This window comes from Zingiber officinale, chromosome 8A, assembly GCF_018446385.1.
Source record: "Zingiber officinale cultivar Zhangliang chromosome 8A, Zo_v1.1, whole genome shotgun sequence".
NCBI lineage: Eukaryota > Viridiplantae > Streptophyta > Magnoliopsida > Zingiberales > Zingiberaceae > Zingiber > Zingiber officinale.
The window spans coordinates 115,369,390-115,385,391 of NC_056000.1; the positions used below are offsets into that span (position 1 = coordinate 115,369,390).

Consider the following 16,002-nt stretch of genomic DNA (forward strand, 5'->3'; position numbering starts at 1 on the left):
ATAGAAATTCATGATTGCATAAACATTGAGGAAATTAAAGAATATACCAACTAAGCCAACCAAATTTCTTCTAGCTATTCCCTATTTTGGCCGGACTTTGGCTGAGTGTGCTTGACAGATAAGCATTCTTGGTAATAATTGTCTTCATCCATTTAATTATTCTGTAAATCTACTTCTTTTTTCTTGTTATAAATTGAATCTTTCGTTTGTAATCTGTTCTTTTTCCAGTCACAAGAAAAGAAGAAAAAGGAGGATTAGGAGAATTATGGATGATGCAGAACTTGGAGAAGAAACGAAGAGAAAAATTGCAATGGAGAAGGTCTCTGATTATCTAAATATGTTTTTTTTGAGAAGTCATAAATATGCTAAATTATTATTTATTTCTGCAGGCTAGGCAAGATCATTTGAAATCAATGCAGGCATCATCTTTCAGTAAATTAAGTACTATTAGAAGTAGTAATGAAAGTGCAACAGAAGGCATTATGACTGATGCAACTGAGGGTTTCATTATTAATGTTGCTAGAGAAACTGATGAGGAGCCTGTGAGAATTCCACAAAGCATTTGTGCAAAGTTGAAGCCCCATCAGGTATCCTCTCAGTTTCTTTGTTTATCGATCTTTTACTATTCTAATATGATTGTCAACTTGACTAGTTGTTTTATATCTTTTTTTCTAGTCCTTGCTTCCACTTTTTTATGTCATTGATGATGGATGTGCAGTTATTCGAGAAATAAACTAAAATAATATTTTTTTGAAGCAGTAATTAAGTCTAGCTTTAGTAGAAAATTAGATGGAAGAAGATACATTAAGATGGTATGACATGTTTAAGGATGATAAAGCCAATATTTAAACAAGTTGAACCGACAAGAGGTGATGGTGTCAAGAAGTGGAGAATAAGATCCTTGTAGCTAACCTTAAATTGTTGGGACTAACACATCAATTAGACTTGTTATTGTTGTTGTAACTTATTTTAGTTGGTTTCATTGGTCTTATTATATTGAATCCAAAGTTACTCTCAATCTTTTTTTCTTCAAAGTAGAAGGCTTCACACTATATTCAAGTTTCTTGTGATAAGGGATTTTGGTTTTAGATACTTGTATCTTGTGCTATAGACCAATATATGTAGTCTTGTCAAAAGTAGTGGTACAATATTCTAAATCTTAGGAGTTGTAAATATGTATCCTACAACGCTGAATTCAAAGTAACCACAGGAAGCAAAAATCATACAGTTAATTTTTACTTAGTGCTTTATTGAGGTATCTATGCTTGTTAGTAGCTTCATACTAGATCTTGCTCATGAATGCCTGCATGTTTAAAAAAAAACACTATTCAAGAGCAATTAGGCACTCTGATAACATGAGAAAAATATAATAAGACGATTGGATGATTCAAGGATGACTAAAAGTAGATTCTGTAGTTAGACAAGTTAATTCAATTAGAATTGAAGGTGTAAGGGGTAGAGACGGTTAAAATAAAACTCTAGTTCTACCATTGGAAGTTTTTCAAGATTTTTGAATATTGCTAATGATATAACTCTACATAAAGTTAACTAGAGGGATAAGATTCCATGGCCAAGCTAAATAGTTAGGAGTTAGAACTAATATGGCTGACTATGATTTTACTATACCAAGTTACATTGGTAGCCATTGGTCGCTAGTCGTGGACCATTACTTAATCACTCAGGTCCATGTGCTTTGAGTTTGAACAAATATAAAATCTGGTACATGCACTGAATTTGATGTCCATCCCCAGTAGACTGCTTTAGCTTTGCTTCATCCTCAATAGAGGGAGAAGATTGATGTAGCCAAAACTAAATAGTTGGGATAAATACAAATTGATGGTGGTGATTGTATATGCTATTGTGTTGGTAGAAATATTATAAGATAATTTAATAAGAGTGAACAATTTCTTCTTCAGTTTCCAACCTTGTAGAGGATATGGTGTATTCACTGCATGTTCTGGTCTAGGATTTTTGTGCATCATTTCCTTATTTATTTCTTTGGTTTTTTTTTCTTATTCTGATTTTAGTGATTTGATATATTTTCCCAGTTTTTCGACTTTTGTTTGTTTTGTGTCCAGGTTCTTTATTTGCTTTCATTTGCTTTAGTCATCCAATATTTCTACCTAAGTTTGACTGGTAATCCAATTAGAATGACCGAGTCCAATCTAAACCATCCTAATGATGTCTGAACTGGACATTATTGATTATACATCTTGTTTCAGTATGTATATGCTTATGTACTTTCCTTATTTAGGTTTTATCTTGATGATGAATGCAGATTTCAGGAATACGATTTATGTGGGAAAACATTATACAATCTGTCAGAAAGGTCAAATCTGGGGATAAAGGACTAGGATGTATTTTAGCCCACACAATGGGCCTGGGGAAAACTTTCCAGGTGTGGTCTTTTGACTTTCATTGCTCAAAATTTCCTTGGTTTTGGTTTTATTTAATCATTAAAATTCTTTATGTTTCTCTGGAAACCAATCAATATTAAAATTTGTACTTTGAAAGTGTGTTTGTTTTCTCTCTGTTGCTAAAAATTTTCATCATTGATTATGTTGGAAATTCAGCAAGGAGAGTCATGAGCTCTGGTTCTGTTGCTGGATTGCATTGCCATTCACGTGAAAACTTGTTCATATTATTTTTTTTTATTATCTGTTTGATCTTTTTTTTAAGAACTCATGATCAGTTTCCCGATGCTTTAATGTGAAGCTTTCTGCTAACCAAGGTAACAGTTCTTTGGAGCATGTCTTTTGAGCTTGAAATGTTTGGTCCAAGTGTCAGAAACTACCTAATAGTGTGATCATGCTAATCTTTCATGTTGTTGTCAAAATTTTAATTAATGAATACCTAGGATAAAAGAAACAACAATTGAGATTTCCAATGCAATCAGTTTAAAAGTGCAATAAACTTGGTTCTTTATTTTCACGTGCAGTATCTGTAGCTTAGACAGTTCCTAGATTTACATGCATAAATGCTTCAAACTATGTTTCTGCCTAGTGGTTGATAGTATGGAGTCCATGCAATTGTGCTCTCATTTGTTATAGCATTTATATTCTGAGGTTTCAATTGTTGTATACTCCCTGTGGTTAAATATCCTATAACGATATTTCAGTTACTGATTATTTCTATTGTTTGAAGTCAATCCAATTTAGGTGTTGAATTTTGACATCAAGGGTGTTGTGAATTTGTCATTTCTAGGATAGTTTGTTAATGTTTTACCTGTATTCCTTAATGGCTAAATGATATTAAAAGTAATATTTTAACTCATGCCACTGGTGGTTTACTTTCAGGTTATTGTACATAATACCGGAAATTCTTTAGTGCTTTAGTTCTGATGATCCAACTAAATTCTCTAATTTGTTAACTTGCATTTAGTGACTTCATAAAATTGATTGATCATTGTTAAGCATTGGTATTAGTAATAATGAAATTATACTTGATAGAATAAGTTATATCAAACATTATCATTAGATGGTTGTGCATAACATTCCTATAAATAAGACATCTTTCCCATTTTTTATTCAACAAGAAGAATTTAGTGACAAAGATATTTAGATGATTGAAATGAACTTCTTTTGTATTCGTGTGATAGTTGTGTGTGTATGTTTTTTTAATGGGTATGATATGACAACACAGGCTATAATTTATGAATCAGAGTGTTGGACAATTAGAAAATGACACGTCCAAAGAAGTAGTGCATAGGAGATGAGATATGAAGATGGATGCATTGGGGTACTAGAGAAGACTATCGTTCATGAGCAATTAAATGAAACTCCAGTAGACAATAAAAGTAGAGAAAATAGGCTGAGATGGTATAAACATGTTCAAATGCAACCAATTGATTTTGTATCTAGACAAGTTGAATTGATTAGAGTCGAAGTTTTTATGGTAAAGGCCACCAAAATATTCTCTAGTTGTAATACTAAGTGATTTGGTTGATCCTTTAAATGCCTGCCTGTGTGTTTTCAGCAATCTAACTTCTTATATTTTTCCTTTTGGGAGGAGAAAGGAATGCATAAACTCCATCTGAGTGATGGAGGTGAGATTTGATCCCAGGATTTCCTTCAACATGACCAAGGCTCTTACTACTAGTTAGTTGTATCTAGTTAGTGATTCTCATCTAATATGAAAATTTTTATTTTCATTAAAAGAAATTCTCAATGTAAATACTCTCTAAAGTGAATATGCGAAGGAATTTAGTGATATGACTGGTTGGATAAATGCTAATAACTAAAGTACCCAGTCACACATTTTCATAACTTGTATAAAACAAACAGATCATTTGACTTATCTTGCTATAACTGCTTGTTTACTTTACAAAAAAGATTTCATGAGAAGAAAGAATTCTGCTTTGCCTCCATAAATGTGTTTCGATCACACTCACACATTCTGGAGGTTCCTCACTTGTGTCATGTTAATTTCAATTGGATTGGTGATTTCGGTTGCCAGGTCATTGCATTCCTGTACACTGCTTTGAGAAAAGCTGATTTAGGTTTAAGAACAGCACTTGTAGTTACGCCTGTTAATGTGCTTCATAACTGGCGCCGAGAATTTGCAAAGTGGCAACCAACAGAGTTAAAGCCCCTTCGTGTGTTCATGTTGGAAGATGTTGCCAGGTTTGCAATTCATTCCATCCTATACCTTTAAGTAACTTTGCTATTTATGTTATGAGCTACACTTTTGTCAAAAAACATGCTTGATGGTTTTATGCTCTTAGTTTTCTTCTAAATTACATAAAATTTGCTCTGGGATGTACTTGATCCTTTTAGATAGAAATTTTATTGTCATTTGCACATGTTTGACTACGATTTACACCATTTAAGTGTTATTCTTGGTCATTTACGCTTATCTTGTGATTTTTGATTGGAATAGTGTCAATTTCTGTTTTAGCTATAAACTTTGCAAATAGAATATATATAAACTTCAACTGTGACAATTCTTATTTCTAGGGCCTTTTTTAGTCTTCCGAGCTAATTTTCATATGAGAAATATGAGTAATCAAATTGAATCTGGTGTTGTTGAGAACGGAAAAGTAGAAGATATTATGAAGACAATCAATAGTCAATCTGTTTATTAAAGAGGCAGATTAGTCTAGTTTCTTATTTGGAATTCTTCTTTGAAATAAAGTGGTTTTATCATTTTTTTTTTGGATAAGTAGAAGTGGTATATCATGTATTCAAAAGGTACAAAATGAGGTTTTAGGGTCTATTCATGTATGATATAGTATCAAATCTCAATAGATACCTAAAGACATGTATACATGTATCTGCATGCTTCTAAATATCTTTGCTACATCTAACTAATCTTCAAAAACAAAACAAAAAAAAACTACGATTCCGGGCCTTCCACACTTAATGTATCAGAGATGATAAAGTTAAATGACGAGCCTTTGTCACCATCCTACTTCCTCTATAATATTGTCCAAGGACACGAATTATCCAACGATAGGTGGACATCTCTGGACTCATATGCACCCAATCTCGAATCCTCCGCCATAGGTTCGCAATCGGGGGATGGGAAGAACAGATGCTTCCGTGTCTCTAGCACTTGTCCGCAAAACGTGCACGTTCGATCCTCCTGATAAATAGACAAGTTCTTAAATTATAAGTGGAGAGAATAATTGTTTTCTTGAATTCGGTGGTTTCATATTATCTCTTTATATAGGTATATGTTAGAATGCCTTGTCAACAAAAAATTAATAATAAATCTAACGACCTATTTTAACGGAAAAAAGATCAATAGTAATAAACCTAACAACCTATCAAATATTTAAATAAATCGTATAGGATTTTTTTTTATCTTAATCTACACTCCCCTTAAGCTTGACTCTTGATATTGATGAGTCCAAACTTGCCAATAAGAAATTCACGAGTTTATTCTGACAGTCCTTTTGTGAGTAAATCAGTTGATTGTTGAGAAGCAGGAACATATTCAACACTTAGGCTTCCTTCCTCTAGCTTTTCTTTAATGAAGTGTTGATCAACTTCAACATATTTGGCTCTATCATTGTGAACATGATTTTGAACTACACTGATAGTTAATTTATTGTTACAAAATAGTTGTGGAGGACCTTCAAACTCTATCTTCAATTCTTTCATTACTTTTCTTATCTAGATGAATTCACACAATCCATGGGCCATAGCTCTGCACTCGGCTTCTACACTCCTTTCAACAATCAATTGTTTTTTGCTGCACTAGGTTACCGAATTTCCCCTTACTTCTGTACAATAGCCCGATGTTGACTTTCAATAAGTCATGGATCAAAATCAATGTGCATCCACTTTTCGATCATTAATTTTTTTTTTTTAAAAAAAAAACCCTTTCTTTGGAATTTGTTTCAAGTACCTTAGAATTCTATATACTGCATTAAGATAATCGTGGCATGGTGAGTGCACACATTGACTTGCTAAACTTACTACAAAAACAATGGGGGAGTATACAAGAGATAAGTAAGATTTCCAACAAGATGCTGATATCTTTCTTTATCCACAGGTCCTCTCTAAAAAAATCTTTCTTTATTCTCTAGTTCAATTAGTGTATTATTTGGCTTACATCCCAACATGCCGTTTTTACAAAAAATGATGTAATGTGTATTTTCTTTGAGAGACAGAGATGCCCTTTTTGCATCTAGCAATTTCTTAGTAAGTACTTTAGTGCTCCAAGGTCTTTGACTTCAAATTCTTTTCCATCATCAATTTAATCTCCTTCATTTCCTTGTTGTCATTCTCAATGACTATGATATCATCAACTTATACTTCCTTTCTTAGAATGTTTAACAAGGAGTGTGTAATTTGTTTGCCCTTGAACATACCCCAAAAAATTTGTTATCTTAAGAGAATTTTTCAAACAAGGCACGTGGGGACTTTTCAATCCATAAAGAGATCTGTTAACTTTGTAGACAGTTTAACTTCCCAATTTATTTTCAAATCCCGAAGGTTGACTTATATAGATTTGCTCTTCAAGTTTGTCATTCAGGAATGTTAATGCATATTTTATATCAAACTGTTGTAGTGGCCAGTCAAGGTTGGCTTGGCTAACAATGATAGAAGAATCCGAACAATATTGATTTTAGCAACAACAGAAAAGGTTTCAGTGTCATCAATGCCATAGGTTTGAGTAAAGAACATAGGCTATCTTTCAATTGAATTATCTGCCTTATATGTACTTAACCTTGAATATCCATTTGCACCCTACTATATTTTTTCCTTTTGGCAATTCCACTAGACTCCAGGTATTACTCAACCTTAAGTCATGCATTTCCTCAAGAATATCCTCTTTTAAATTCGGGAATAGGGAGTGTTTATAGAATAGACCTGGAAATTACTACACCAGATAATTTCGAAGTAAAGGCACAAAATGACAAAATGACGAAGATAAATTAGAATAGGAGACAGTTAGAAATGGGATATCGAGCACAGGATCTCACACCCTTTCTAATTGCTATTGGTATATTGAGATTAAGAGTAGTACGTGATTGAGGATCGATTGTCGGTTCATTCTCTTGTCTGTGGTTAGGATTCACATTGTCTTTAGTCGTTTGATGTTCTTTCTAGTCTTGAGTATACTTGTAACTCTTGTTGTGGTGACATGTTGTGGAGGGTTTGTTCCAGGTATTTGTGGGTTACTTGGATTGAAGTAAGCGTGGGAAGAGGTGGAATGTCCCAATAAGCTTTATGTGGATTCCCCCCTGAAGCAAAGTTGGGAAGGAGTATCTTCGTAGGTGACATTGTGAGTAGCATACATTTTTCTAGTTTGAGGCCAATAACAATGGTGACCCTTTTAGTCAGAGAAAATCCAACAAAAACTGTTTTGATGGCCCGAGGACCAAGCTTACTTTGATGGTGGTCATGAACATGGATAAAGGTTGTACATTCAAAGGTTTTTGAAGGAATATTATTGGATGTAGACACATGTGGATATATTTTTTTTTGATAAGAAGGGATAAAGATGTTACAAACTCGAGGGGTCGATTTAGTAAGTGATTATTGAGATAAGCAGCAGTGAGAATGACACCCCCATAGGTACTTAGGGGCATTCATGGTGTACATTAGAGCATGAGCTACTTCCAAAAAATGACGATTCTTCATTTCTAACACTCTTTTGGTGAGGGGTATCAGCACATGAACTTTGGTGGATAATCCCATTTTCCAATAGATAGTCACCTAAAATGGTATTGAAGTATTCTTTACCATTGACAATTAGAGTTTGAATATGGGTGTGAAATTTAGTTTGAATCATTTTGTGAAAATCTTTGAAGATTTTACTTGTATCAAATTTGTTATGAAGAAGGGAAACCCAACCAACCCATGTGTGGTCATCACTAAAGGTTAGAAGCCATTTTTTGCCCTAAGAGGAAGTGATTGGTAAGGGACCCAAATATCACTATGAATTTGGGAAAATGGGGTGGATGGTGTATATGGTTTTGGAGAGAAATAGTAGTGTGTGCTCAGCTAAATGACAAATTTCAGTCTAAGAAAGTAGGATATTTATTATTGAATAGAGACTGAAGCAAATGTTTCAAATATGAGAAATTGGGATGACCAAGTCTACGATGTCATACCATTATTTCCCTAGCGCTAGAAATAGGTGTAGATGCAACATTAGATGCTCAAGTTTGATGATCTTCTGAAGTAGGAATGTCAAGGTAGTAAAGTCCATTGTGAATCCTAGCATTGTCGATCGACTTCCCCGATAGTAGGTTTTGAAATGGACAGGATAATGGATGTTAGCAATTACTAACAGAAATTATGTTTCATGTTAAGGAAGGGACATGAGACCTGGATTTAGGATAATATCTTGAGATAGTTGAATACTACCAATACCAGCAACTGGAGTAATGGAACCATTAACAATTTTAACAGTAGTGCAATTTGAGCAAGGAGGATAAGTGCAAAATAAACTAGGTTATTGGAATCATTAGCAATTTTAACAATAGTACGATTTGAACAAGGAGTATTAGTGCAAAATAAACTAGGGTCTCCTGTCATATGATCGAAGGCTCCAAAATTAACAATCCAGGAGTCAATAGAATAAGAATTGAAGGTTAAAAGGAAAATACCAGATTGGGTCATAGAACAAGACCCTACAGTAGTGTTTGGGAGGGAAGAAATGTCACTTCAAGAAAGAAAAGTGGCATATGCAAGGGTATCCTTGGCTGTAGTTTCGCTGAAGGAAAGTGGAGGATTCCTTCAATATTTTTGCATTGTTTGTATTGAGAACCTTTCTGCTTTCTTCTCTGGCACCATGTTAAATTATAAGTGGAGAAAATAATTGATTTTCTTGAATCCAAATGTTACATAATATCTCTTTATACAGGTATGTTAGAATGCCTTATCAACAGAAAATTTATAATAAATCTAATGACCTATTCTAGCAGAAAATAAATTAATAGTAATAAACCTGATGACTTATCAAATATTTAATTTTTTTTATCTTAATCTACACAGGTGATTATCAGCTTGGTTCTGTATTTTCTGACTGAACTTTTATGCTGGTGGAATTTGAAATCCTTTTTCTTTGAAATTTCTTAAAGTTATATCACAACATATTTGCTTTCAAGAAAGCATTTAAATTAGGCACATGCTGTTGCAGCTTGTATATTGTTTGAGATTTTGTTGCTCGTATCAGTAAGATCCAGTTGCACTTGTCAGGGAGAGAAGATTAGATTTGCTTTTAAAATGGAGAATGAAAGGCGGAGTATTTCTGGTTGGCTATGCTGCTTTTCGGAACTTGTCTCTTGGAAGGCATGCGAAGGATAGGAATACAGCCAGTGAAATTTCACATGCCTTGCGTGTAAGTCATCAAACTGCAGTACTTTGAATTCTCTTAATACTTATTTGTTTCAGTGTCTATTTTCGAGTATAGATAACATACTTGTCAAAGGGTATGAGGTATGAATATTTTTACAAGTTAGAAACTGTAGTTTGTAAACTACTGGATATGATGCAGTTTTATTTACTTTAAAAATTCCAAATTTTTTATGTAATCATTGCTTTGGCTTGTCTGTTCTGCCTACCAACTACTTTCCTTTGCATCTGAAATGGTTTAGTGGTCCATATGCAGCTCTGGAAAGCCTCAGTGAATAGCGAGAAATAAACGGCAACTAAGTGATATTTTCTTTTTTTTTAAGAACATATTTTTCATATTAGAAAATATAAAATATGAAGCATAATTATATGCAAATGAGAATCTTGTTCCTTTAGGGATGTATTGTTTGGCACCAACAGCATCAAAATTGTCGAAGATCAATTGGAAATCATATCACAATTCAAGATGATCTCAAGCATCCTTTATACTGAATTCTTCCACAGCACTAGCTCATCCATTATTGTATCATTTGCCACAAATGCACACAACACTGTCCTTGTCATGCTGTAGGGACAAAGAATCAAATAGATCTGTTTTAGATTTTTAGCATCCATTTGGAAAGCCAGCAAGTGTAGTAACATAGTCTATGGAATATGGATGATCAACTTCTCCAAGCACTCTTCTCAATTATAAGTTAGCATGTCAAAGTCTTTCGTAATGAGGTTAATACAGTGGGTCCTCTGTATTTTTGTATAACCTATGGAAAATTTGGTGCAGTTCAATAGCTCTCTTGAATCAATGCCTTTGGTAATGATGACTTGAATAATGTTGCCGATTGCCCTCTTCTAACCTTTGTGTAATCCTGAGAAGCAATTAGCTTCAAACCCCATCAACACCACCTTGGAGGCTTTGTTGCAATTATTACTGCCACTCTCATGTTGGATGCGACCTCCATTTTACTTGTAATAGGAGGAGGTTCCACAAGGATACTTCTCTCATTGCTCAGCTCATCTACCAGCTTGTTTATTGAAACCTGTTGATGCTTGGCTTTCAGTCCTTTGTTAGCTGACCAGCAGTTGATTATTTTTCTTGTGGTTCTGACAAACTTCTAGTAACACAATAGATTGTTCCAGAGCTTCACATAGCTGCCAACAAGATGGAAATTCAATTGCATATGCATATCCATAGTGGTTATGTTTCCACTGTTTTCATTGCTCCAATCACACATGCAAGATCAGCAAGGGATAGGGTTGAAGTTGATAAAAAGATGTAGGAGCTGAAGGAATTTGGAGAGGATGGAAGAGGGTAGATGATTTGTGGATAGAAATACGCTGAACCAGATAAAAGCAACAAGAGGGGAACAAATTGTAGTAGGGCATGTTACCTCTCAGATCCCTGATCAAGTCAATAGATGTTTTCATTGTATCAAATGGTACGTCCAGTATATGAAATCATGATCTAAACTACAAATTTTCAACTGCCAATTATAAGAATAAAGCTTAGGATTGATATATTTAGGTTGAGATAAAAAAATAATATACAATTTCTTCATTATTGGATTTAAAATTGGTTGAATCTGCATCCAAATATGTGTTTTTTCCTGATTTGCTATTTTGTTGTCTAAGGTTGTCAAATCAACAACAACAAACTACCTACCCTCCTTGCTTATGGATTTTAATCTTTCATTGAACTCGAAAACTTAATCCTATTTAACACCCAAATCTCGTAATTCATTTATATCTCTCCAAGTAGAACTTTCTATGATCTCCTTGTCCTTGTACCTTATACATTAATTGAACCTATTTTTGCAACTATATAATCTATTGCTTGTCTTTGAAATGTCCGTACCATCTACACCTATTTTCTCAAATTTTGTTACCTGTTGGTTTCTGCTGTTTTGGTCTTGGAGGCCATTGTTAAAAATATCTGCTACAATAACTTTTAAAATTGAACTCTTGGATGTTGGTTTCCTCATGTGTAATTTCTGAAGTTGCATTGTTCATGTCTACACCTGTGCCAATACCAAAACAAATTTTGTTGTTGTAAAATTAGTAGTTTATTTACCTAGTCACCATGGTGGATAAAAATAGCATAAAGATCATGCAAGACTGATTCATTAGGTTGTCTTCTTTTACTTCATATTTGAAGCATTATTCCATTTATTTGTGCTGATTTGAGGCCATTCCTATGCTCATCCAATGATGTCTTGCTTTAGTTTTGTCTCTTGATTCATTTCACATTTCAAAGAAGATAATGCATCATGTGGAAATATCAAATAATGTGATGCATTTGCAATTCTTTTCATCATAGGAATTACTATTAAAAAAAATACGATTTTGATAATCAAAGAATACATCATAAATCCTTTTTCAGCTTGTGCCTGACATTCTAGTTTGTGATGAGGCTCATATGATCAAAAATACTAAGGCTGACATAACACAAGCGTTAAAAAGTGTAAAGACACAAAGAAGAATTGCCTTAACAGGGTCACCCTTGCAAAACAATCTGATGGAGTATTATTGTGTAAGACGTTTTTGTTTCTTTTTCTTTTAACATGCAGGATGATAATCGTTGCACATTACAGTAATGACTTGTTATTTTTAAACAGATGGTTGATTTTGTGAGGGAAGGGTTCCTTGGCAGTAGTCAGGAATTCAGAAATCGGTACATACTTTTGTCATCTCTCTTTTTTTTTCTAGTAGTTATTGAACATTCATTAGCAGGGAAAAATGTCTAATTTAATTTCTATATAGGTTCCAGAATCCCATAGAAAATGGTCAGCACACAAATTCTACTATGAATGATGTCAGAACTATGAATCAAAGATCACACATTCTGTATGAACAACTGAAAGGTTTTGTCCAGCGAGTGGATATGAATGTAGTGAAAAAGGATCTCCCTGCTAAAACAGTTTTTGTTATAACTGTAAAACTTTCTCCTTTGCAAAGAAAGCTATATAAAAAGTTCTTAGAAGTTCATGGTTTCACCAGAGAGAGTATTTCTTCTGAAAAGATGATTAGGAAACGCTGTTTCTTTGCTGGTTATCAGGCATTAGCACAGGTACAATCACATTCTTATCCATGGTTCTTGCCACATGATACAAACTTTGCTTATGCCAGTCAAAATCATTTCCCCCCATGCTGATCATGAGACCAATTTCTTTGATCTTTTAGATATGGAATCATCCTGGTCTGTTGCAAATGGCTAAAGAACATAAGAATTTCTCAAGGAAAGAAGATGCTGTTGAGAACTTCTTGGTGGAAGACAGTTCCAGTGATGATAATATGGAAAGTGTCTTCATGAATGGAGGTAGTTAGACCTGCGTGTACAAGTTGGTTTTTGTGCCTATAAGTTTGGCAGTTATTCAGCTTTATTTATTCAATGATCCTTGATTATTAGATATTACTTGTAGAGGTGATCACTTGGCTGACCTAGGAATGTTAAAATGAGTAAATAAATCATAGATAAGAACCATTTCCCCTCCATATTACCAGATACTAAAAGGCGCTGTAAAAAAGCAGTCTTTTATTGTTCTAAAGTTTTAGGAGTTGATACGGTGCAAACAAACTCACAAAAAATGAACAATTGTGTTAATGAGTTAGAATAGTGCTGAACGCGAGTTACCATTGTTTTACACTATTTGTGACAGACAAATTTTATATTGTAGATTTGCATTAGTTTCTATCCTGGCATGATACATTGGTTCATGACTGTGTTGTTCAATTGTGATTCTCAAGAGTGGTAGAAACCTGGCATAAGGCTTTATGTGATGCTCATTAAGAGTGGTAGGCACCAAGCATAACGTATTAAGTTAAGAATCTATCATGGACAATATGCTGCTTGATCACCACATATATGCTGAGTTTTTAGTTAAAAACAATCGTAAAAAGAAAATTTCTATGATAAATGTTTACATAAAATTATGGAGCTTATTCGTAAGTTTAACCTTATGGCATGCATAACCAATGGAAAAATAAGTGTAAATTATGATGAATTATCTGGCTAAGGCTTAAAATTCCCCTCTTAAGTTACAATCTTCCACATAGTATCCCTTTATAAGTTTCATTGTTGCACATAGTATTCTCATGATTGGTAGCTGTGCTACTTGTTAGTAAACTAATACTTTTCTATGAACTCAACAGAATTAACTCAATTTTTCCCTAGTAAGCCTATTTTGGTCTCAATTGTTCTATAGATTTACTTGAATCTCTTCCTCACTTGCCAATCCGTCACTGGTTACAAATAGACTGCCAAAACATGTTTGTGTACATTCATGGTGTTCCACTGTCAAGGCATCATAGGAGTGTCATCATAGTTCTAATTGGGCTGTGCTCATGTCAATTAGACCTGATTAAACTAAAATACTCCAATTAGATGGGAAAAATAAAAACGGGAAAAAGGCCAATGTGAAGACAGCCTAGTTCAACCAAAAAGTGATTACTAGAGGAAAAAAACATCTTTGCTAACAGGACATGTTTAGAGGTAGTATGTGCAATTTTAGAACCCAAAAGGGATCAATTAGTAAGTTCTTGGTATTGGTTTGTTACCCTAAGGCCTCATTTAGCATGAGAATTTTCTTTTTTATTCCATGGAATTTGATAGGCGAAAAAAATAGTATCTTTTAATGTATGATGGCCCATCCGATTTGTTGGGATTTAAAATCTCACGAAGAGATGACACTGTACGTTTCTGATGGCTCAGATCTAAGCTTCTAAATAAGTTTCAAAGCATTACAATCTTGTGAACTGATAATTTAATCTTCATACTTAGGAGTGACTTGATTACGCTGAATTCTGAACTCCTGCCAGAAGTGGCCTAAAATCAATGATGAGGACATGCAACAAAGATGGAAATAGAAAGCTAAACTGAGCACAAGGAAAGATCCATTGAAAGAAGGGATGGGAAGAGAATGGGATGGATAAAAGTAACTAGTGAGTGTTATGGGAGTGAGTGCTCAGATGTAATAAGATTGTTATTGCAAAGTATATGAGCATGGTTGTCAATGTTAGTATTAGTGTCGGTCATCCCAAAAATTTGAGTATCATACAAGTCATAGGATTAATAAGATTGGAATTGCTAAAAAATGTTCACAAAATTTGGGCGGGGGTGGGGAATCAAGGAAATATGAAAAAAATACTAATAATGCATCTCGTTTATTAAATATTAGTACTAGTGGTAGCAGTAATCCAAACAAATAAACTAAGATAATATATTAGTATGTTAGTTAATCTGATATTATTAGGGGATTAGGAATATAACATAGGACATTGCAATTTTTTTAAACACGTTATATTATAAAAAAACAATGTTAATACGTATTGTTTAGGTTATATGACTTCCAAATTGATCCAGTATATTATCATTCCTTTTTGTCAATATTTTTTAATCATATTATTTAGTTAAACTATTAATATTTATAATTTATAATTAATGATATTATTTCTAATATTAATTACGAAAATAATTTAGTTGATATGATTACCTAATAATTTAATTCTTTAGATTTTACATTTATTCTAATTTTGATCAACCTTTGTCTTATTTAGTTGCGGTAGATAACAAAGAATAGATTGTTATCCTGTGGCCAACTTCAGTTATAGTGGGCTTTCCAAGTTACTTTGGTTTTGACGAGCGTTTTTCTAGATGGTGCAGATCCTCTCCCTCTAGAATCAGAGCATGATCTTCTTCAACTGTTGAAGGCTCAGTAGCAGATTCGGGAACCACACCATTGTATGATAACTCAATAAAATCTCAAAGCATGCTTCAATAATCATAAAGGTTTCTAATAATAAGTAAATGAACGAACTAAGCGTATTCCCTCTGTCTCACAACGAGAGACATTCTTGGCAGCAAATGTTGTTTCATATTATGTCATTTTCAGTGTTGTAAATGGCGGTAGGCGTTGGCAAGCCAGTAAGTAGCCGCCTACTTCCGCGCCTGTGTAGGCCATTGAATTTTTTTACATAATATTATAAATAGTCATAATTCTTTATGTAATATATGTAATTAAATAATGTCTATGCATAAATAAGCTTCTTATATAAAGTACAAATTGTTTAAAGTAAAACCTAAAATCTCGTGTTATAGGAACCCCACGAGTTAGGCCTTTATATAGAAAAGAAGATATACACCAAAAGACATAAATACCCTTTTACTTATTCTAACACTCCCCCTCAAGCTTGAGAATAT

General features: G+C 33.7%; 1 protein-coding gene across 8 annotated transcripts in view; it reads left to right on the forward strand.

Moving 5' to 3' along the window:
- LOC122010015 (protein CHROMATIN REMODELING 20-like) overlaps positions 1–16,002 on the forward strand; it is an 82,409-nt gene that overhangs the window by 32,760 nt on the left and 33,647 nt on the right. For all 8 annotated transcript variants that reach the window (XR_006119768.1, XM_042566361.1, XM_042566358.1 and 5 more), the window contains 9 exons: positions 229–319; positions 390–587; positions 2,279–2,398; positions 4,456–4,622; positions 9,657–9,798; positions 12,187–12,336; positions 12,422–12,477; positions 12,567–12,873; positions 12,987–13,122. Coding sequence is in view for 7 of the 8 variants with exons in the window: in XM_042566361.1 (XP_042422295.1) it covers positions 229–319; positions 390–587; positions 2,279–2,398; positions 4,456–4,622; positions 9,657–9,798; positions 12,187–12,336; positions 12,422–12,477; positions 12,567–12,873; positions 12,987–13,122 (1,367 nt within the window). In the remaining variant the exon portion in view is untranslated. The remainder of the gene's footprint in view (positions 1–228; positions 320–389; positions 588–2,278; positions 2,399–4,455; positions 4,623–9,656; positions 9,799–12,186; positions 12,337–12,421; positions 12,478–12,566; positions 12,874–12,986; positions 13,123–16,002) is intronic.